At 50.9% G+C, this 19,823-nt stretch overlaps 9 protein-coding genes across 9 annotated transcripts; 3 read left to right on the forward strand and 6 right to left on the reverse strand.

Annotated features, from left to right (window-relative positions):
• Window position 1: 1 nt before the first annotated feature.
• Window positions 2-1,495, reverse strand: GUITHDRAFT_152224 (hypothetical protein). Its single transcript, XM_005833757.1, has 8 exons — window positions 1,127-1,495; window positions 750-1,055; window positions 678-700; window positions 544-632; window positions 466-494; window positions 352-407; window positions 210-299; window positions 2-156 (listed from the first exon to the last, which is right to left on the reverse strand). The coding sequence occupies exons 1-8, from the start codon at window positions 1,448-1,450 to the stop codon at window positions 87-89; spliced, it is 987 nt and encodes a 328-aa protein (XP_005833814.1). The 5' UTR covers window positions 1,451-1,495; the 3' UTR covers window positions 2-86.
• Window positions 1,496-2,877: 1,382 nt separating this feature from the next.
• On the forward strand, window positions 2,878-4,182 carry GUITHDRAFT_152225 (hypothetical protein). Its single transcript, XM_005833758.1, has 10 exons — window positions 2,878-3,004; window positions 3,059-3,163; window positions 3,219-3,278; window positions 3,329-3,380; window positions 3,426-3,490; window positions 3,543-3,644; window positions 3,690-3,764; window positions 3,809-3,847; window positions 3,895-4,095; window positions 4,138-4,182. Exons 1-9 carry the CDS (start codon window positions 2,885-2,887, stop codon window positions 4,018-4,020), a joined length of 744 nt encoding a protein of 247 aa, XP_005833815.1. The 5' UTR covers window positions 2,878-2,884; the 3' UTR covers window positions 4,021-4,095; window positions 4,138-4,182.
• A 1,203-nt stretch (window positions 4,183-5,385) lies between these two features.
• GUITHDRAFT_59363 (hypothetical protein) lies at window positions 5,386-5,673 on the reverse strand (the record flags this gene model as incomplete). Its single annotated transcript, XM_005833759.1, has 1 exon — window positions 5,386-5,673. A coding segment is annotated over one exon (288 nt), but the record flags the coding sequence as incomplete, so codon positions are not given.
• A 39-nt stretch (window positions 5,674-5,712) lies between these two features.
• GUITHDRAFT_107193 (hypothetical protein) lies at window positions 5,713-6,930 on the reverse strand (the record flags this gene model as incomplete). The annotated part of the gene is made up of 4 exons (XM_005833760.1): window positions 5,713-5,915; window positions 6,004-6,299; window positions 6,348-6,860; window positions 6,923-6,930. 4 exons carry the CDS (start codon window positions 6,928-6,930, stop codon window positions 5,713-5,715), a joined length of 1,020 nt encoding a protein of 339 aa, XP_005833817.1.
• A 498-nt stretch (window positions 6,931-7,428) lies between these two features.
• On the reverse strand, window positions 7,429-9,937 carry GUITHDRAFT_107194 (hypothetical protein; the record flags this gene model as incomplete). Its single annotated transcript, XM_005833761.1, has 16 exons — window positions 7,429-7,579; window positions 7,630-7,878; window positions 7,933-7,997; window positions 8,043-8,085; window positions 8,163-8,260; window positions 8,371-8,515; window positions 8,570-8,634; window positions 8,678-8,783; window positions 8,836-8,897; window positions 8,945-8,998; window positions 9,051-9,117; window positions 9,180-9,241; window positions 9,289-9,343; window positions 9,396-9,433; window positions 9,479-9,523; window positions 9,566-9,937. 16 exons carry the CDS (start codon window positions 9,935-9,937, stop codon window positions 7,429-7,431), a joined length of 1,677 nt encoding a protein of 558 aa, XP_005833818.1.
• A 773-nt stretch (window positions 9,938-10,710) lies between these two features.
• GUITHDRAFT_107195 (hypothetical protein) lies at window positions 10,711-13,138 on the forward strand (the record flags this gene model as incomplete). The annotated part of the gene is made up of 13 exons (XM_005833762.1): window positions 10,711-10,779; window positions 10,824-10,909; window positions 10,955-11,054; window positions 11,179-11,343; window positions 11,403-11,528; window positions 11,578-11,624; window positions 11,774-11,939; window positions 12,073-12,337; window positions 12,391-12,458; window positions 12,510-12,656; window positions 12,771-12,824; window positions 12,869-12,923; window positions 12,972-13,138. The coding sequence occupies 13 exons, from the start codon at window positions 10,711-10,713 to the stop codon at window positions 13,136-13,138; spliced, it is 1,515 nt and encodes a 504-aa protein (XP_005833819.1).
• Window positions 13,139-13,416: 278 nt separating this feature from the next.
• Window positions 13,417-14,340, reverse strand: GUITHDRAFT_107196 (hypothetical protein; the record flags this gene model as incomplete). The annotated part of the gene is made up of 8 exons (XM_005833763.1): window positions 13,417-13,466; window positions 13,515-13,591; window positions 13,639-13,712; window positions 13,759-13,800; window positions 13,853-13,912; window positions 13,958-14,035; window positions 14,104-14,226; window positions 14,281-14,340. The coding sequence occupies 8 exons, from the start codon at window positions 14,338-14,340 to the stop codon at window positions 13,417-13,419; spliced, it is 564 nt and encodes a 187-aa protein (XP_005833820.1).
• Window positions 14,341-14,759: 419 nt separating this feature from the next.
• Window positions 14,760-16,514, forward strand: GUITHDRAFT_137842 (hypothetical protein; the record flags this gene model as incomplete). The annotated part of the gene is made up of 8 exons (XM_005833764.1): window positions 14,760-15,023; window positions 15,122-15,634; window positions 15,683-15,763; window positions 15,828-15,953; window positions 16,003-16,092; window positions 16,267-16,320; window positions 16,366-16,398; window positions 16,452-16,514. The coding sequence occupies 8 exons, from the start codon at window positions 14,760-14,762 to the stop codon at window positions 16,512-16,514; spliced, it is 1,224 nt and encodes a 407-aa protein (XP_005833821.1).
• Window positions 16,515-16,842: 328 nt separating this feature from the next.
• On the reverse strand, window positions 16,843-17,607 carry GUITHDRAFT_59521 (hypothetical protein; the record flags this gene model as incomplete). The annotated part of the gene is made up of 1 exon (XM_005833765.1): window positions 16,843-17,607. A coding segment is annotated over one exon (765 nt), but the record flags the coding sequence as incomplete, so codon positions are not given.
• Between the last annotated feature and the right edge of the window lie 2,216 nt (window positions 17,608-19,823).

The raw sequence follows: 19,823 nt of genomic DNA on the forward strand, positions 1-19,823 counted from the left end.
TCCTCGTACTGATCTTTACTCTGTGACTAGTCACTGAGTGGAGGAGGCCCGGAAGAAACATCATTTATCGAGTCACTGAGTCAAGTTCATAAGTCCTCCGCTGCGAGGCGAAGCCTCTGCAGCTCCTCCCCATCCTTCCCTGCCCTCTTCCGCTTCCTGTGATCACCGTCAGCACTGGCGTGACGCGCGCAGGACATAGAATGCATTGCCTTCGCAGCCTCCACTGCTGGCATTTGATTGTGACCCACATAACAAACGACGCACTGAATATTCCTCCTACGAGCGAGCCAGCAACGAATCTGAGATATTGTGAGCGACTAGTCTTTCTCCCTCCTCCTTGACATGACTTACGGGTCGTTGAATATGTCGATTGTAGGAAAATCCCCCCAGAGGAAGCTCAGTCCGATCTAGAGCATGGATGTCAGCCTCGCCGCCTCCTCCTATTCCACTCAAAGAGCACAGGACCTCCTCGTCCTGAAGCCACTGCACAAGTTCTGCGAGCACGCAAGGTCAGCAATCTTCAGCGAGAGCTCAAAGTTTTACCCTGCATGTTGCACTGTCTCGACTTATCCTTGGCGTAGCAAAGCATCGGGTTATCAGCGCTCCAGCGAGCAGAAGACAAGGACAAGACACTATCACTCAGTTAGCAGCGAAATCTCGCAGGTTGTCTGTGTTACCTGAGAGACATCTTGCTGCTCATCTGTACAGTCAAAAGTCAGATCACGCGACTTTACATCAAGTGAGAGGACCGTCTGAGGAAACCATGAAGAGTTGAGGTAGTTCCACTCCTCGTTCTCCTCGGACTCTGCGAGTGACAGGGCCCATTCTTCAACAACAGTGCTTCTCAGAAAGAAGAAAACTTCGGTCCCAACTTCTCTCAGACTCCAGGAGCCCTCCTCCTTCAAGCTGTTGAAATCCAACCTTTCATCCCCCTCCATCGCACGCCATGATGCTTCAGTCGATCTGCGACCTTCCTTCGGTGTTTTGGGAGCTTTGTGTGAAGTTTTACGAGCCAGACTCCCAGTAAGATTGTACTGAGTCGAATTCTGAAAGACCTGCCAGAAAAAGCCTCAGAAAACTTCAAATTTGATCACACAGAATAACAAATTCAAAGCAAAGAGGTCACCTCGCAAGACGAGTGCTGGAGGTTGCAAAATCCCGCAAACTCGATCTGCCAATTTGCCTGCTGCATCCTAATATTGATCAGCTCGAGAGCGTACTTGACAGCTCCTACAAAGGAAACGAGGACTTCTTCCTTGCTGAATGTGTTCATATTTACATTGATGAGCTGGATCGCACAACTGACAAAGGCCCCTGATACATCGATGGCTACAGGAGCAAGTGACGCATTCGTCCAGTTTCCTGAAGTTATGTTACTCGTTAAGTTGTAGACGGTCTTGTTGGCCATGGAGATGTTATGAGATGGAGGAAGGGTGTTGTTCACTCCCATAGAGGCGTTTTCCCAATGTTGCCCGTGCTCATTCGAAGCAGGAAGGGTTTCATTCCTCGAGGAGCATTTCAATTCGCTGGTGAGATTTTCATATGATGGCACAGCAACAAACACATGCAGAGAGTCGTTCTCCTGCATACATGTCTGCAAAGAAAGAGTGTAATACGAACCCGAGCTCTGAGCAGCCTGGTGTTCCACTGCCACAAGGCACGTCTGCTCCTTGTCCCTCATGTGTAAATTGCCGACTGAGTCAACACAGAACGTCTGTGCTTCACTTGCATTGCACGGAGCAAGCTCCAAAGTAGCGTCTGATGTGTTTACCACCCGAAGACAGTCCGGCCCCTGAGATCCCAGCATTACCATACTGTTCTTGAACGTGACATGCTCTTGTGCGACCGACTGGTTGCCACACTGCAACAAGTGTACGCCAGCATAGCTTGCAGTCCAGTTGCTCGCGGTCTGGTCGATGCAGAGAAAGCTGCTGTCAGCCTTCAACCCAATATTGAAAGAATCCTGTGATGACTCTTTCGTCGCGTTCCCTACACCCGAGTCATCCCTCCTCGCGCTGAAGGAAGCAGAGCATGTGAAGATGTTTGCTATCCCAAGCGCAGCGAACAAGAGAGATTGGCTACGAGTCTTCATGTCCTTACAGCAGACTAGAAACACTCCCTATGAGCTCACGAACGATGCACCCACATGCGACAGGAACGCGGGAGGATCAAGCTCCACTTCCCCTTCTCACCAGTCAATCTGCATCAGGCTCACCCCACCAAACTTCACAGATGAACTCTCCAACGCTTTCAAGTCACTTGTGTGACATCTGCATGGCGTCCGAACTCGCTGCTCAGTACGGAGAGGATCTGGAGATCGCGTCAGCTAAGAAAGTGATCTTCTCCAACAATAGGAGAACAAGACAAGAACGAGCGGATGCAATTGGTTCCTAAGGGCACAAATAAAAGGATTCAACACAGTGATGTATCCTACCCTCCACCGAAAGCTTCTTTCTCTACCCTCCTGTTGTTTAGTCTACTCATAAACCCATTCTCATTCTGAATCTGCAGCAGCATTCCATACCAGCACAGCTTCCTGAATCTCTTGGAAAGCCTCATAACATTGTTGCGCTCTTCTATGCATGGTTTCACTCCCTCGCTCTTCTGCTCTCTGCTCGTCATCCTCCCCTCCCATCACCAGCTCCCTGTGCCATCGGAAAGCAGCATCGGGGGAGAAGGAAATCCAGGAAGGGGTGGGTACTAGAATAGGTGCGTGAGCGGTTCAATGATGGGGTAGGGGGTCCTTCTCTATACCTCCATCGCCTTCTACCGAACCGGGGGAAATTGTCAATCTATTTAGCTAAACACATAAAAGAAAGTGATGAGCTAAAAGAATTATTAACGGGACTGATGGGGGAGTTGGTCCCCGATTGTTGCCTTGGCCATGGCAGCAGCAGCAGGGTTAGCGGGAGTTGTGGCGATGGTGGTAGGCGGATACTTGAGATCTCATGCCGAGAAGAAGAAGAAACAAACGATGATGATCATGCACACTCCCCGCTCAAACGTGAGGCCAACACCTCGAGTACAAGTTCCTTGCTGAACTAGAACTCTTTCACAGGTGCGAGATGTGTGGGTGAAAATGGAGCAGCTTGAGATGGAGGAGGAGCATGTGAGAGGGAGGAAGAGACACGATTTGATGAAACCTATGGAGTACGTCAAAGTGGTGAGGAGGCGGAGAGATTCATGGCATGAGTCCCCCTCACACAACCTGCTCGCAGGTTGGGGAAACTTGGGCGAGACCCAACGAGGCTGTGCCAGACAGATTTGGGAAGATGCATGTGAAGAGCCGTGGATGAAGAAAATCCAACACTCACAGGGAATTATCCAGGTAGCAATCTTGGATGAAATCGTTGAAGTCTGTCAAAAAGTTAGATGTGAAGGTAAATCCGAGAGAATATCGTAGGAACGACTGAGCTCGCTACCAGGGAAGAATGTTTACTCTGTTGACAACATGAACTGTGGGAAATGCTCCTGGTATCAAGATGAGACGGTGTGGAAACACACAGCCCCAAGGGATCTTGTTTCACCTAGGACTCTCGTAGGTCTTGTCCAAGAAAAGGCGAGGCGGAGACTTGTACTTGCGTGATCCAAGTATGGCAGCGCAGAACTCAAGGAGAGAGTTGCAGGCCCTCGAACATGACATTGTGATGTTATCCTTCTTACATATCAGAGTGCTCACTGCATCCCAGGTGGAGCGATCAACTATCCAGCTACAAGGAAAGGTCGAAGCATGTAGGGAGATTTTGAAGGCTTTGAATCGCAAGGTAAGGAACACTGCCTTAGCGGTGAGGAGTAACCAGACATGAAGTCTCAGAAGTCTGTCAGTGAACTTTGCGAGAAGTGGGAGGTGATGTTTGTTACTGTGATGTCTCTTGTTCATGATCCTCTGAACAGGCGACCTTGAGACATAAATATGGTGGACTAATTTTTGTATTTTTTGTGTTAGCTTCAAATTTCCTTGTATTTCTTGTGTTTGCTCACCATGACGCTCCTTGTAGACGCACTTCAACGGAATCCTGACGATATCAACTGCATCAAGATAGAAGAGTCCGTCTCTCTGAATCATCTCTTCGTTGACAACTCCTCCAAGTGGAGGTACAGTCATCGTTGGCTGTTGCAGTCCTCATACCCAACTAGGCCGTCCAATAGCGAAAGCAGCTACAGGAACGCTTACTTGCCCAATGAGACGATGCCTCCCCCGGTGCTGGGCGAGCTCTGGCTCTGCTTGACTCGCTTCCCATCTGAATCTCCTGCAGATCATAGTCGGAACCAGGGAGGAGGAAAAGGTAATTCCCATGGGCAGACCTTTGTTCTTTTGCGGATATGTCGGTACTGAACCAACTCCCCTCGGACGACGACTGGTAGATCGGCAGTACTTCCTCCTCCTGCACCTGTGACACTCGGCAGGTGTTCAAGGCCATGCGCGATGATTCAAAGCCTGCCATCTGCGAATATGGCACGGAGGAGGAGGTGAGGAGGGTATGAGGGAGAGGTGAAGAAATAACAGCCAGCAGGTGCTGGACAAGATGCGGGCAGAGTCAGCTAAGTCGCTCCGACTAGGGAACATGTTGTGGTGGACGGGTTGTAGCTTCGCCGCTATGTCTGTCTACATGTACTTCAAGGGAAGGCGAGATAGGCGCTGAAGTCGGTGAAATTCAACTGGGGAGAGAATGAAGGTCCTTACGCACTCCTCCACACTCGAATCATCCTCACAGGCCTTTCGTCTGTGTAGTTTACTCTCCTTTAAGAGCCGTCCTCACATCTCTCCTGCAACGTCTCCCTGCCTCTCTGCTGCCTCTCCTGCCCAGCCCCAATCCACCGCATGACCGTCCACTAGGCCTTCCTGGTAGCGCGGCTTCTCCTGGCCATCGCCCGTGAAGGCATTAACACCCACCACAGGTGGAAGGTGCTCAGCTTCCGTGAAGATCGGTCGACGCCTTTCACGTTGCACTGGGGAGACAACCTGTGGTGACCTGCTCCTGCCCCGGCCCTCCCGCCATGATCTCTCAGGCGTCTTCTGCCGCTGCGGCGGGGAGCGGTCCCGTCGTCCTCTGTCCAGCTCTGGCTCCCTTCTCTTGAGCTCTGGGGAGATTCTTCCAGAGCGACCGACTGATCCAGCTCTTCCTCTCCACCTCCCGTCAGATTCTCTCCTATCGTCTCGACCGCGCGTGGCGTTGGGCTCGTCTCTCCTTGGGGGGGAGCGACGGCGGGGAGGAGAGCGATTCCCGGGCATCTGACGGCCTTCAGAGCGACGATCGCCTCGTCCCATCTGGTGAAAAGTTTGAGCAGGTTCCCTGAACCTGGGAGGTGACGCCCTCGATCGATCCATCTGCGGTGGAGGACGGCGTTGGAAGGACCGGTCTCGATCCTCCCTCCCTTGGAAGGACCGGTCTCGCTCGTTCCTCCTCTGGGGGGACCGGTCTCTCTGTACCCTTCCCTGGGGGGACCGGTCTCGCTCGTTCCTCCTCTGGGGGGACCGGTCTCTCTGTACCCTTCCCTGGGGGGACCGGTCTCGCTCGTTCCTCCTCTGGGGGGACCGGTCTCTCTGTACCCTTCCCTGGGGGGACCGGTCTCGCTCGTTCCTCCTCTGGGGGGACCGGTCTCTCTGTACCCTTCCCTGGGGGGACCGGTCTCGCTCGTTCCTCCTCTGGGGGGACCGGTCTGGCTCGATCCTCCTCTGTTCGCCGAAGCGATCCCTACTTCTGTCTGGATTCACTTCTCCTCGTCCGAACTCTGGCCGTCGATCACCTCTTGCATCAAAGTTTGAACGTTTCCCTTCTCCACCGTCATGGCCGACCTTCGCCCCTGGTCTGCTTTGGGCGTGGTCTCGAAAGGGAGCACGATCCGGCGAACTTCGTCTGCGTCTTGGAGATCTTTCGGCATCCTCCCAGCGCTTATCCTTCCCATGATCATCTCTGCCTCTCATCGAGTTTCTTGCCATCTCCCCACTCGCCACTGGGTTCTGATCATCCGGAGGTGTCCTAGGCTGGAACAATCGTTCACCTCCTCCCAGCGGTGCACCGTCCCTCGGCAAGCTGGGGGAGTCGCGAGCTTTCCATGCTGGAGTTGTGAGTGCCCGACCCCGACCAGCCCCAGGAGAAGAGACGAGCGCTGGTTGCATGGGACGAAAGCGATCGCCATGTCTGCGATCGGGTGTGGAAGACGTGTTCACTTCAAACCTCCTCCTTTTGGAGAAATCTCTGTTGTCAGGCTCTGGCGATACAGCAGGTGAGTTTCTCCCTCGCTTTCCAGGTCTTCTGCCGTCCGATGAGCCGTGAGCAACATCAGCTACAGGAGATCTGTCAACAGGTGTAAGTGAGCAGCCGCAAGGATTTGATATCGCGCACCGATCTCTCCTAACGGAAGCCTGATAATCAGCCGAAAGTTCTGTGTTGCGGGCATCTGATTCAGGTATCTGATCTCTGGCAGTCTCAAACGACTTGTCTCCTCGTGCGTCTCCTTCTGCTGCTTCATCTTGAAACGCCGAGGTCGGCAGGTTCGAATCATCCCTGCGGACATAGCGTTTGTTGTCTACACTGTGGATCCTCAAGTTGTCCGTCCTTTGGACGCTCTGATCGGTTTGTTTCGATTCAAGCTTCTGACCATCCCGCTTTCGCTGCAGCACCTCCCTCAGGTCATACCCTATGTCCACTGACACATCAACATCGCCATTCTCTTCTTGGGTTTCTGGGCCTTCAGAGGACAGCTCCTTGTCACCATTTTCTAGCGATTCTTCCTCTTTGCTCTTGGGGTTGTCAGGAAGATTCGCTCGAGCTTCTCTGCGCTTCTTGAGGCTTTCACGCAAGTCAATCATCTCGCCGGTCGCACTAGAGCCTCTCAGATCCTGCGCATCCGCCTGCCTGCACCGCAAGTGATCAGAGGGAGCCGAACTAGCGGGATGCAGTCTAGGCTTCAAAAGAACCAGCACATACGACACAACTCATAGGAGTGCTATGTGGACTACTATAGGATCTACTGTAAGATCACTCCACTCCTTCAAAACTCAGGCAGTGTATTGTGGAGAGTATGAGTGCAAAGGAAAAGTAGAGGGTAAGAAAGAGCCAAGATACAGTTGTTAAGAGACTTCAGGACAACGGGGCTGAAGGCAAGATCCACTGAGTGTGGACAAGACAGGAGAGGAAGGAGCGAGACAGGAGAGTCAAGAGGGTTCGGAGCTAAATAGAGTGAGCATGAGCAAGACGAGGATAGAGGCATAGCAGCCACAGTGGAGTTCTGTAAGAGCAGCGATCATACACGAGTGCGCTCGTGGGGATGAGGGGGTGGGGTAGAAACAAGAGAAAGAAAGGGGTGGTCTTTGAGTCTACGAGGCTACAGGACAGTAAAAACGAATTCGTGAAGATTATGGTAATATGAATGCTGTCCTTGAATATTTATCTGAGGTGAGCTGTTTTGGAGTCTTCATTCAAATCAGAGCAGGTTCTTCAGAGCTTGCATGTCTAGTAGGTCTGGTGGCTTGTGCCGGTGAGGCTGGTCCAGCCTGCCTTGGAAGAGGTCGTGAACGCCAGAAACGAAGTCGTCCTGCCGACCGGCGGGTCCATGCCTGAGCTGAAGCTTCTTCCTGCTCACGTTGCGAGGTCACGTCATCAACATGCCTCAGGGAAGCTGCACCTGAATCGGATGAGGCGCTTCGCCAGCCCTCGCCTCAGCGTCAGTGTGTTCTTCCTCATCGCACGCTCCTGAGCGACCATAAGGTCGCAGAGATCTCGCACAGCCTCCGCCTGCGTCTGGTTCATAGAGGAGAAGAGCTGCTCTTCTCGATCCTTGATAAGGTCGGCCACGCCTTCATCTCGAGCGAAGTAGTTCCTCCCTTGAGCAAGGACGTCCTCCGTGCTCTTCAGGATAGACTCCCACGCCTCCCTGACCTCTGACGTGAGCCCCGCATGCATGCGAGTCAAAGTCGAAGTCACTCACGGGTTCCGATAGATGGAGCTGGGGTCGTTGCTGTCAAGCTCGGGATTCCCATACTTCCAAGCATCCTGTGCTCTGTCAGACACCAGAAGCAACCGGGGCCTCGTCATCACATCGTTGGGAGCTGTCACGTTCTCTACATCGTCACGGGACATCCTGTAAACTCGAATGACAAGAGAACGACAAGGTGATGGGGAACGAGGGGGGAGGGAGAGGGCGGAAGGCGGCGCTACCTGTGGAAGAGCTCGGGAGGAAAGTGAGGGTGTCTTTCTTTGCATCGAATGGCTGAGTACGGTATCCCTCTGAAAACACACTTCTCTCCCATGACCGACTGACAAAGTGTGAGCCTGTATGGCGATCGTGCGGGGTAGGAGATCACCTCCAGGAAGTTGTACACTTCCCTTCTCCTATACTTCTCTGCGATGTCGATGGGTTTCATACCTGCTGTCTGTCAATGCTCAGTTCGATTTTCTCGACTGATTTGCCTCTGAAGTTTTTCCGCCACAGGTCAGCTCCGAGCCAGACAAGGATCTTTGCTGTCCTCAAATCTCCCTTATAGCAGCAGAGGTGCAACGGTGTATCCTTTCTGCGCTCAAGATTATCAGGTTGGACCGGTGAAGCCGCGCTGATTATGTTGGACCTGTAGTCTTGTGCGTTCACATTCGATCCCAAGTTCACTAGTCTCTCAGTCGTGTCCGCATGGCCCTTAGAAACGATGAAGGACTACACAATTGGCAATTTCACTTACATAGAAGCTTGACACATGCACTGCAAGGCGCTTGTAATCGTCCTTAGCGTACAAGTTTCCGTCTGTTAGCTCGAAGAAGTCGGAGCAGACGTCGGTAAAACCATATCTTGGCACCAATTACGAACTTCTGACGACGTAAATGAAATGGAAGAAAAAACCTTGCAGCAACATGCAGGGCGTTTCCGTTGGATTGGTCTCTAGCTTCAAGGTTGGCTCCCATCTGGCAAATTTGATCACATATCACAACAGCACGTCTATCTGCCTTACTTCAGCCAGCATGCGAAGAGTTCGGCCGTGTCCCCCGAAAGCAGCCCACAACACCTTGTCATGCGAGTAATTGTCATGAATCCATCACAAATCAAGAACTTCCTACCGCTGTGTATCCAAGAGGGTTCGTGTAGTCTACCGCGTTCAAGTAGGCACCGGCTTCTATACACGTTCTGAGGTCGGTCCAGTGGAAAGCACCCAGTCAAAAGAAACTTGATTGACAGATTCTTCTCACCTTGCAAGGTTGGTCTGCCCATTCTCACAGCATTTCCACAACTTCTTCGTGATGTCCCACAACTTGTCGACAAGGCTCACGGCATATTTGAGCATAATAATCAACTCACCGAGACCAACTCGTCACTTTCACTCCGCAAGGGGAGAAAATATGAGAACGTCGAGCTAGCATGTGAGTGACTTTTCTATCCAACAAGCGCGCTCCAACTCAACTCACCGATCATAGACATAATACATGGGCGAGTTGAAATGAGCCTGGAGTGAAGTCACACAAGTCAAGCTTAACAGATCCTGTCGCACGGTCTTCCGTGTCATGTTCTTCCTTCCATGCGGGATGTAGGGATCCTGGGAGAGAGTCAGACGTGTATGAAGAAGCTCAACGACGACCTCTTCAGCAAGGATCAAAGGTTGCAGAGATTTGAGCATGTTCGCCCAAGACTTGTTCTGAGCATACTTGATGCACCCTACAGTCTTCCACCAGGTTTCATTTGCTTCCTTCATAGACTGGAAATAGTCCAGACGAAAATCAAGGAATTCTGGCTCGAGCGAAGCTTCCTTTAGCGCCTTCTGGTCTGGATCAAGAATCCAGCGGGGAGGAGCCACGGGGATATGGAGAAAGTAATCCTTCCCTTCGAAATATCGTGTCTTCCTTCCATCGAGGTAGTCGTATACACTCGGTAGAGGAGTTTGCTTGAGGGGGGATGTAAGAGCTACAGCTCCAAGTTGAAGCAAGAGCAAGAGATGCCGTCGAATGATCATGACAGGTAGAAATAATCACCGCAATCCGTGCTTCATCCTTTGGTTTTCAACACAAGAGACACATGGCTGAGAAATGCTAGAGCAACCTCCCTTGCTCCCGATGTACACCAGTTCTCATCTGCACCCTCCTCTCTGACTCTCTATTACATCCCGCTCTCTTGTCTTTCCATTATCTTCTCTTCATGTAACCACTTTTCTCTTCCTCTTCTCTCCTCTCCTCTTCCTCTTCTCTCCTCTCCTCTCCTCTCCCCTTTCATGAAACTGTGTTTTCCAATCCGACCGCTTGCATGTTTCGGTACCCCCACCCACTCACACTCAGTAGAAGTAACCCCTACCCAGCCCGCAAGCATTTCCATGCTCTGCTCATGAGTCGCATAGACAAACGAGGAGGAAGGAGGGACGAAGGAGGGGAGGAGAATGGTTCTAGGAAGCAGGAAGACAGAAAGAGAGGATGAAGCAGGGGGGGGAGAAGGCGAGGCGAGGAGAAAAGTAGCGGAGCTAGGAAGCGCCGAAAAGAAGAAGAGGTGAATGATGTTCATTGACCTTTACCCTACCGCACCAGGTTGAATGAGGAACCTGCACAAGCTTCTGCCCCTCGTTATCTTCCTCCTTCCTCTCTGCGACCTCCATGCTACTCGATGGGATTTGTGCAAGCACCCGACTTCCTCGCTCCTCGTGTTCGAACGATGTTGGAAGAGCTTGCCGCATATCCGAGGGGGGTGAGTGCATGCGTCCTTGTCCTTCTCCCGTCGCTTCTCGACAGGTTGACGATCATGCATGTCAGCAGCAAAGATAAATCGGCTAACGACGAGTGCGCAAACTGCAAGAAGACAAGGGACATGGTAGCTGAAGGAGATCAGACTGGTTGTGGATAACATGCATGCAGGTGGAAACGCTGCTAAAGTGTCCTTGGTGCCGGAAGTTCTTCTACTGCGGGAGTGAATGCCAGAAAGAGCACTGGCCAGAGCACAGGTCTGTGCATGCTCTTGCCAGATGAAGGTAATGACGTCACTCAAGAAACTTCTGTCCTCCTCGTTCAAGTACATCCAGCAAAGGGGAGAAATTGGAGCTCAAGGCTAAACCATTAGAGCAGAAGATCCTTGAGACAGAGACTGAGGTTACAAGCGTCTCCTCCCTTTCCGTCCTCCTCCTCTCCTCTCCTCATCTCCTCCTCTCCTCCTCTCCTCCTCTCTTCGCCTTTTCCATTTTTCGCTCCAACATCACATCACCATCTGTTGCAGGAACAGCGAAGAATCAGGAGGAGAAAAGAGCTTGCAGAGAACGTGGATGACGACGATCTGCCTGAGGGCTGGACCATGTGTTCCTCTTGTCAGAATCCAGTGCTCATCGCCTGGTTGGAATGTCCTAGCTGCTTCCGTCCCATCAGTGAAGTTGAAGACGATAACGTAAGCTTCTTCTGATGGAGAAAGCAAGTTTCTTGCAATGATGCCCTCTCTTCCTCCAGCCTGTCTCCAACATTCCTCCTATACAGCTGGCGGAGATGAAGAAATCCGGGCACTACAAACTGGAAGACACCGAAGAGTTGATGCGAGCGGCAGAGGACAACGACATTCAGTCTCTCGAGAATCTGGTGAGGCCTGATTTCTTTGCCATCTCAAACCTTGATTCTTGTCCTCTAGATCAAGAAAGGAATCGACGTGAACTTCAAAAGCTCAGAGCTTTACGGGTGAGAAATCGTTGTGTATCCTCGATCGAGTCGTCGCCTCAATCTCACCACTGCCATCCACCTCCTCCTACTCGACTCCTTCGACTCCTGATCACTAACTCCTCCCCCTGTCCCTCCTCCTATTTCTTGTCCTTGGCTCGGTTTCTCAGGTCCTCTCCACTACATTACGCCTCCATCAGAGGAAGCGTTGAAGCGGCTCGCCTTCTCCTCGCTGCAGGAGCGAAAGTGAACATTGTGAACTCTCAGAAAGAGTCACCTCTCCACTGGGCATGCGAGGGAGGGAAGAAGGAAATGGTTGAATTGCTGGTCGAGCAGGTCAGCTGGACTGAGGAGGAGACGAGGAGACGACGGGAAGGAGAGGGCGGAGATGAGAGGAGGAGGGAGGAGGAGGCGGGAGGAGGCGGGGGGGGGGGGGGAAAGACAGTTGATGGCTGCTTATCGATTGCAGGGCGGCGACTGCAAGTTACGAAGCAACTTCGGAGAGACTCCGCTGGACTTTGCTATCTCCTCCTGCAATCTTGAGGTGCTGGACGCCTTGAAGAAAGCAGGCGTGAAGGTGGATGACTGGATGACTGAGGATAAGAACAAAGTGTGGGAGGAAGAGGAAGAGGATGAGGATGAGGAACAGGGGGAGAAGGAGGACGAGGATGAGGATGAGGATGAGGAACCATTCTATTTGTATGAAAACGTCACCTACAACAAAACCGCTGAAAGTAATATAAGCAGTGGAGCTGATGGCGAGGAAGCTGACGATTCTTGTGAACAGGAGAGTACAGAAGAGCACGTCTTGAGGAACAAGACAGGAAGTTTAATGAGGAAATCACTTCTATGAAGGTACATGACTCTTGATGCTGTTGTTCCTTCGTTTCCTCATCGCTGAGACAGGAAAATATAACACAAGGGTGGAATGACAAGTTTGGCCTCCAGCAGAATGAGATGGCCCAGGAGCAGTCTGAAGATTTTGGGACGCGAGACAGGGAGGAGCCGCCATGGGCTGAGCAGCGGCGAATCATTCAAGAGAAGATGGAGAAGGTGAAGGGATGTGTAGGGGATTGAAGGGGGAAGGGAACCAGGAAGAGGAAAAGATGGGAAGAGAGACAGAGGAGGAGGAGACGGGAGGGAAACTCACGTCTTGACCATCTGCAGGTTCGAAGTGACTTCGAGAAGAAGATGGAGGAACGGGATCAGTTCATCGCTCAGGTTAGCGACCTCGTGGCATTCCAGAAACTAAGATGGAGGAACAGGGGGGAGACGCAGACGACTGGCCCATCTACATCCCCACGGATCAACCTGTGATGAGTAAGCTGAGGAGGTAGTGTACCTCCCTTTGCACAGACGCTCCCGCAGGTGTCGGACAGGTTGTGGACTGCGAGGAGGAACCGGGCCAAGCTAAACCGGGGAAGGAAGCCGCTGAGATGAAGGGGAGTTGGGATACAGTGGAAGGAGAGGAGGCAGAGAGTCTGATACAGAAGATGATCCGAAGGGAGATGCAAGAGAAGGAAAGGTCTGGTTGAGGCCTTGAACGAGATGTTGACCATCGCGCAGGGTAACCTCGACCAAGTTCCAACCTTGTCCTCTCTCCTCTCCAGGGACATGGACGAAACGGACATGGAGGACTGAATTGCGAGAGTGTGAGGAAACGAAAGTGAGCAGGAGCAGCGGCAGTAACTCCACGACTTTGCAAGTGATACCATCAAGTGTTTCCTCCTACAACCTGCTTCGTCCTCCCTTTGCTTGTCCGGACAACGACTCCCCATCCATCATCGATGTCCTGCTCAAAGAATCACACGCATCACGTACGAAGCAGCATACACACCGCCTGCTGCTCAGCGGTGAGCTCAACTGTCTCGGGAGCAGCCGAGGAGCCGCCGTCTTCCTCCATCATCTCACAGTCCGAACCTCCATCGCTGCTGTCCTCCTCCCCCTGGTTGTCTGCTACACATTGATCCAGGCTGGCCGCAGGGGCACTAGAACGTCCTCGTCATGGCAAGTAAATTTCCAGTGGGTACAAGACCTGAGCAGAGCACGAGCTTCTTCAATGCTGCCAGACCGCACAAGTTCGAACAATCTGCAGATGAGATGGGAAACCTTCGGTGATGGTGAGAAAGAGGAATAGACGAGGTTCAAGACTCACCTCATACGGACTGTCATCATCCGCCTCCGTGTTGAACATTTCCTGTTGCATTCTCACCGCCACTACCTCACGCTTACGAGGGAAAGTGAGCAACCTGCAGGTATTGATCCAGAAATTCCTCCAACTCGCTGGGATCAGGAGCATTCCGCTTCGTCTGTCGCCTCCGTTAGCAAAGAGACTCATACTTTTGTTCTCGCACCACAAACCCTGAGACAGTCTGCTCTATCAAACTCTCTCGTTTCGCCATGTTGTCGCCGTCCCCCCATTCGTTAGTGACCTGCACGCTTTTCAGCTTCATGCACACCCGCATACTCTACATCTACCGCAAGATTCAACGCTGTCCACCTCTGCAGCAGCAAACGTCAGCAGCAGCGCAGCAAGTGAGCGACGTGCCTGGTAGACTGTTCGGACTGCATCGGCAAAGAGGGAGACAACAGAAGGGTCGAGCTGAGACGCCATGAGGTTTTCCTGCCACCACGATCAGTCTTGCACGATTGTGAGCATCCCAATGATCGATGAAACCAGCTGCTTGCGACTACCATTAAAACCTCTCATGGAGCTCTCGAACAAGTGCTCGGTCATTCGTTCCTTTTTCGACCTCGTTTCCTTATCCTCTCGCCTCCTCTCGTCGCTCCTCTCTCCCATGTTCTCATCGTCGCTTCCCCTCTCTCCCATGTTCTCATCATCGCCTCTCCTCCTCTCCTCCTCTCCTCCTCTCCTCCTCTCTTCTCTCATGTTCTGACTGATCAACGAAAATCGGCACGTGTGCATCGGGCACCACGACTCTGAGGCAAGCCGGAACGATGCTTCAACAGCAGGGGTAGTCTAGCAGTAATACATAGGGGTACACATGACACTTTTGTAGAACCCGGTACATCAAAATGATTGAGAAGGAAAAGAGTAGGGTGGGGGTACTATTCCACAAGGACAGCAAAACACGTATACCCAATCACATATACTTTGTTTTCTGCCCCACGACGCCTCTTGGCGACACTGGGACCATGCGCGGGGAGAGGAAAGCGCTGCTTCCCTTTGCCTCCTCCTCCTCCTCCTCCTCCTCCTCCTCCTCCTCCTCCTCCTCCTCCTATCTCCTACTAACCATCCCACTATGTCTTACGGCCATGGTTCTTGTTGCGTACACTGCCGGTCCTACATCAGAGACGATGCTGTACTCTCTTGGAATGACCGGGCCTCGCTATGAGCCTTGGGCAATGCATTCCCTTCCTCGGCCCTTTGACGAGCGGAGACCTCTCGGACTCGTTCAGGTTCTCATTGTTTTCCTCTTGTATGCTGCTCCTCTTCCTGCCTTGTGAGATGCTGTTCTCACTCCTCGACTAGTGGTATGCTGATGTGTTCGCTGCAGTACATGCCGGATAACACGACAGATTGGTATCCGAATCAAGATGTTGGTGAGCTCAAGCTCGTCAACGGCAGGATTGTGGGACATGAGGAAGTTGAAAACGTTACGGCTAGCGAGTCGAAGAATGAGACAGAAGCAGCAGCAGAAGGCGAGGAGACTGAGGCTGAAGAGGGTGAAGGGGCTGAGGAGAGTGAAGGAACAGAAGGGGAGGAGGAATCAACTGAGGGAGCAGAAGGAGAAGGAGAAGGAGAGGAGCCAGCTGCGACGAAGAGTAGACAAACGATGCTCAAGGTTGTGAAAGGGAAGGAGAAGAAAACATACAAAGTATTGGATCCTGCGGATTGGTTGAAAAACAAGGTTACAAGCACGGTGTCTGCCATGAGAAATTCTATCAAGACATCAAACATGAACAAGAGGAGAATCCCTGATCCTATCGAATGGATGGAATCAAGATACTTGAAGCATGTCCATGGCGGTAAAGTACTTGCTGGCCATCCTTCCAGCCAATCTTCACAGGTGAGTGGGAGATTTTCCTGTGAAGGAATTTAACCCCTTGCCTGGCAGATGCAAAGAAGACAGCGAGTTGTTGGAAGCCACAAGCTCCACACGTCGAAGCTTTCTCAGCTGAAAAGTTTGGCCTTGAAGGTGCATTTTGCAGATTGCGTGCCACAAGCTCCACACGCTCATGCCTATGACTTGTTTTCATTAGGGGAAGTTCAAGATGGCAAACAAGAAGTCTGAACTTCTAGCACTGCAACATGCGAAGATCCTGGGATGCAAGGGAATCCATTACCGCGTTGAAGGACATTCTCTTGCCGCTGCCCCTTGCGCATCAGTGACTTTGCTTCTCTGTCACGTTTGCTCTTCGATGACGCTTGCTACAGCAAGCCGAAGAGTTCAAGGTGCTCAGAACTCAAAGATTCACTCGCCGTGGTGACCAAGGCACCACCGTCAAGGGTGCCCGAGAGGATCTGGTTCGAACAAACTGACCGATCGGTTCCTTGCGCTGATTTGCTTTACCTCAGGGTGCGGGCGAGTTCAAGGCAATCTACAGGGGTAGAGATCTTGCTTCCTACGCTGATGACCAATTTTTCTCACCTGTAAAGCACTTGATGTCCCTTGTGTTGGACTCCTGAACCTTGAGACAGGCTTCTCGAGTTCCCATGTCGAAGCTGAATCTCTTCGGCAACAAGGCGGACGAGGTAAGAGCAGAGGCCAAAACCAATCGGCCTGACGTGAAGTATCAGGCTGATGATGAGCTGTTAGCAACTCAGAGAAAGGTGAGCGTGTAACCTTCAACTCAAGGATTCTTGACACCTGTATCATCTGCCAGGCTAGCGCAAGAACGCAAGGTCAACAGGCCCAGAGCCCTTCTCATGTTTGGCATACATGGTAGAGATGGCAAGAGAAGCCTTGCATCAGTGTACAGTACAGAACATGAAGGTGGTTGTTTGAATTGAAATGGTTTTTCACAATTTATTTTGACAATCACTATCATCACATCACCCCTCAACCAACTAATGCACCTTTACAGTCTCATGTACAAGTGAGTGACATCACTCCTCGTCTTGCTTTATCTTGGGGTAGTAGAGAACATCTCTGGGTGCATGATCGTTGCAGAACACAACGATGTCCCTGGATAACAAAGCATCGAGTAGGAAAAGGATGCTATCTTGCCCCAGACGTCGGTGGGTCCCCATGAGGACCGCAAGACGCATTTCAAAATTCATTGGCGTGCAAACTGTTGTTGTCCTATGCGCCTTTGCTAGCAGTGCCGATCCGACCTCCCCAATATCATTCTCTTCCAGGTAGAGCCCTTGGAGCGAATCGTTATGATTGAGCATTTCTGCCAAGCTTGCCGCACCATCATCCGTGATCTCGTTGCATGCTAATCCAATCACCTTCAAGTTGCTGTTCGATTCCAGTGCCCTGGCAAGAGACTTTGCGCCTTTGTCTGTAATGCCGTTACATACCAAACCGAGGACTTTCAGAGCAGGGTTTCTCTCCAGCATCCCGCTGAGGATCTCCGCCCCACAGTCTCCGATGGCATTGTAACTGAGCTCAATCTTCGTCAGGCACTTGCTCATCAAGCACGCCTGCGACAAAGCAGAAGCACCAGACTCAAGGATGCCGTTGAAACCAAGACCCAAATATTGAAGTGAGCTGTTTCTTTGGACCGCATCAGCAAGAAATACAACCCCAGAATCACCAAAACCATTGAAGCTCAGCTCCAACGATTTCAGGCTTGAATTGTGTTTAAGACCCGCTGCTAGGCAAGCAACTCCATGCTGCGAAATGCCGTTGCTAGCAATGTCAAGAGACTCTAGCGTTGAGTTGGCAATCAGAACGGCCGACAAGGCACTAGCGCCCTGATCCGAAATACTATTAGAACTGAGATCCAGGAGCTTCAAAGTTTTGTTGTATCTGATCTCACGCGCCAATGCAACAGAAAGCAACGGAGTTATGTCGTTGTCGCCGAGAAATAGCGACTTGATCTCGTCTAACCCTCCCGAGTCATCGCCCTCAGGAATAGGACGTGAGTGGCTCCCTTTTTGGAGATCTAACGAGATTTCGATTCTATCTCTTCCATCAATCGTTTCAGTCGTCCAGAACCTCAAATTTCCATCAGCAAAATGATCTGACTCAACAAGGCAAGGAATTGCACCATGAACCACGTCTGTCTGTTCACAACCAGCACCAGTGCTGTCTCGCCGAGTAGTTGACCACTCAGCACGCTCTGTTGAAGGTGTCTCGTTCAAGAGGAAAGGAACGGATCCAGGGACATTGAATCGGTAGAAGGCTGCTCGATGGAATTCAGCATCACCTCGTGGCATGTTGGGTATTGCCAACGCACGATTAGAGAATGCCCTCATGAACAACAAATCTTTCTCAATTCATCCACTGCTCCACGTTCAGCTAGTTATGTACAAAGTATGAAATGAAGGTCCTACTTATTGCAAAAGCCAGAGTCTCCAGTTGAAATCGATTAGTAAATTCTGAAATCCTGAAGGCTTCCAAGGAAGTGTTGGTTTGTGCGATCTCGTTGTATCAGTGATTTCTCAATAAAACAAAGCTCTATCCTGCAGGAGACACGAGCTGCACGATTCTGTTTATTCTGGTTCTCTTTGCTGCCTCCACATCCCTCCTGTTACCAATCTCTCCACACGCATGGGCCGCCAAGCTCGGGTTTACTACAGATTGAGAAGGTGTGATCTCAACAATAATCTCGTTTTTAAAAAAGTAAAAAGTATGTACATATGCGACCCCTGCCGTCTAAAACTTGTTTTGGAGGGCCTTGTATATATGGGACAGTTTTTTATATAATGCGTGCAGAAACACCGATAATTATATCTGTCTTTGTAATATTTATATCAAATTATGTACTTGATTTTCATATTTATGTATATTTCTCACAACGAGGGACCAGGGACTTTGGGGAAGGTCGGACGAGCTCAGATTTAATTACATTTTTATAATCATCCAAATAGTGTATTTTCGAAAATGTCTTCAATCAGTTTTTATTTTTGTATTGCATCCCTGGAGGGCGACTGGCGGCTTTAAACTGGGTGGGGTACCCCCAAGGAGGGGTAGGTCTGTTATGATTCGAGAATACTACGGGTACTTTACTATTTGATTTCATAGTTTTTACTGGTGGGTCTTATTACAGGTATCTCAATCGAGGACATTTAAGGGAGGACCTAGCGACCCGTCTCCTAAACTCACCCTACCCCTTTGATCACCATATGTGCACAAAAGACCGGGTCAAAGGATGATATCTAAGTCCCTAAAATCTCTAAGTGAATCACTAAGTCTGTACCCCCATGCTATCTGCATTGAATCTTGGAGATTACGGATAGCTTCACCCCTACCCCTACAAACTTCACGGCCAATACTCAAAAGCGATGAGTGTGAAATAATACCAAATATTACAAATTGATTTGAAAAATTATATCATGATTTCAGCCTTGGATCAGTATTTGAAAACTTGGTTACTTTGTGACTCACTTGATCGCTTGACCCCACCCCCGTCCACCGTTTGGTAGCATCTGTGCTGTACGAGTATTTACGAGGGAGGATTTACAGGTGCTCTATAAAGGTATCAAAAGTCTCTAGTGAACTCCTATGATCGAAACGGCATCAGCTTACCTTGTCCCACTCCAGAAGCTCCTGGGAGTTATAAGGTAGAGATGCGTCTCACCTTGCGACCTCACCACGGTCTTCCACTCTTTTTGTGTGTGCAAACTTCAGTCTTCAGTCCCCACTAGGCTGGACCGGACTGCTGCCGTAGCGGCCCGCCGTCCCGGCCCGGGACCTCCCGGGCCTCCATGACCGGGCCGTGACTCTAATAATATCGATTGCCTACTTTTTTTCCTCACTCAAAGTGACTGAAGTTTGCCCTTCTTTTTGAGTCAATAAAAGAAGAAGTTAAAAATCTTTTCATGATGCATCGAAGAGAGGCGACTATCATGGTGAGATGCGATCACAGCGAACGGTTTCTAGAAACCTCAAGACAAATGAGTGGTTAGCGATTGTTGCTTCATCTGCATCTTACAAAAATACATGGATGCCTCAGAAGAAGATTTGCCCGTTTTCTTAGCATATGGAATTTGCCAAATTATGTATCGCTTGTAACCTCCCCCAAACGCTAGAAATCTGGATGATGATTCGAAACAGTTGCAAGAAAGCACGGAGAATCACTCCAAAG

Source organism: Guillardia theta, assembly GCF_000315625.1.
Source record: "Guillardia theta CCMP2712 unplaced genomic scaffold GUITHscaffold_28, whole genome shotgun sequence".
NCBI classification, from domain to species: Eukaryota; class Cryptophyceae; order Pyrenomonadales; family Geminigeraceae; genus Guillardia; species Guillardia theta.

Bases quoted from the DNA above. Each gene is read 5' to 3' on its own strand.
- GUITHDRAFT_152224 (XM_005833757.1), bottom strand. From the start codon at position 1,450: ATGGGAGTGAACAACACCCTTCCTCCATCTCATAACATCTCCATGGCC. The intron at 408-465 runs GTCCTGTGCTCT...TCCATGCTCTAG, and splicing joins AGTGGCTTCAGGACGAGGAG to ATCGGACTGAGCTTCCTCTG. The intron at 157-209 runs GCAATGCATTCT...CGGTGATCACAG, and splicing joins CAGCAGTGGAGGCTGCGAAG to GAAGCGGAAGAGGGCAGGGA.
- GUITHDRAFT_152225 (XM_005833758.1), top strand. From the start codon at position 2,885: ATGGCAGCAGCAGCAGGGTTAGCGGGAGTTGTGGCGATGGTGGTAGGC. The intron at 3,164-3,218 runs GTGAGGAGGCGG...ACCTGCTCGCAG, and splicing joins CTATGGAGTACGTCAAAGTG to GTTGGGGAAACTTGGGCGAG. The intron at 3,765-3,808 runs GTAAGGAACACT...CCAGACATGAAG, and splicing joins TGAAGGCTTTGAATCGCAAG to TCTCAGAAGTCTGTCAGTGA.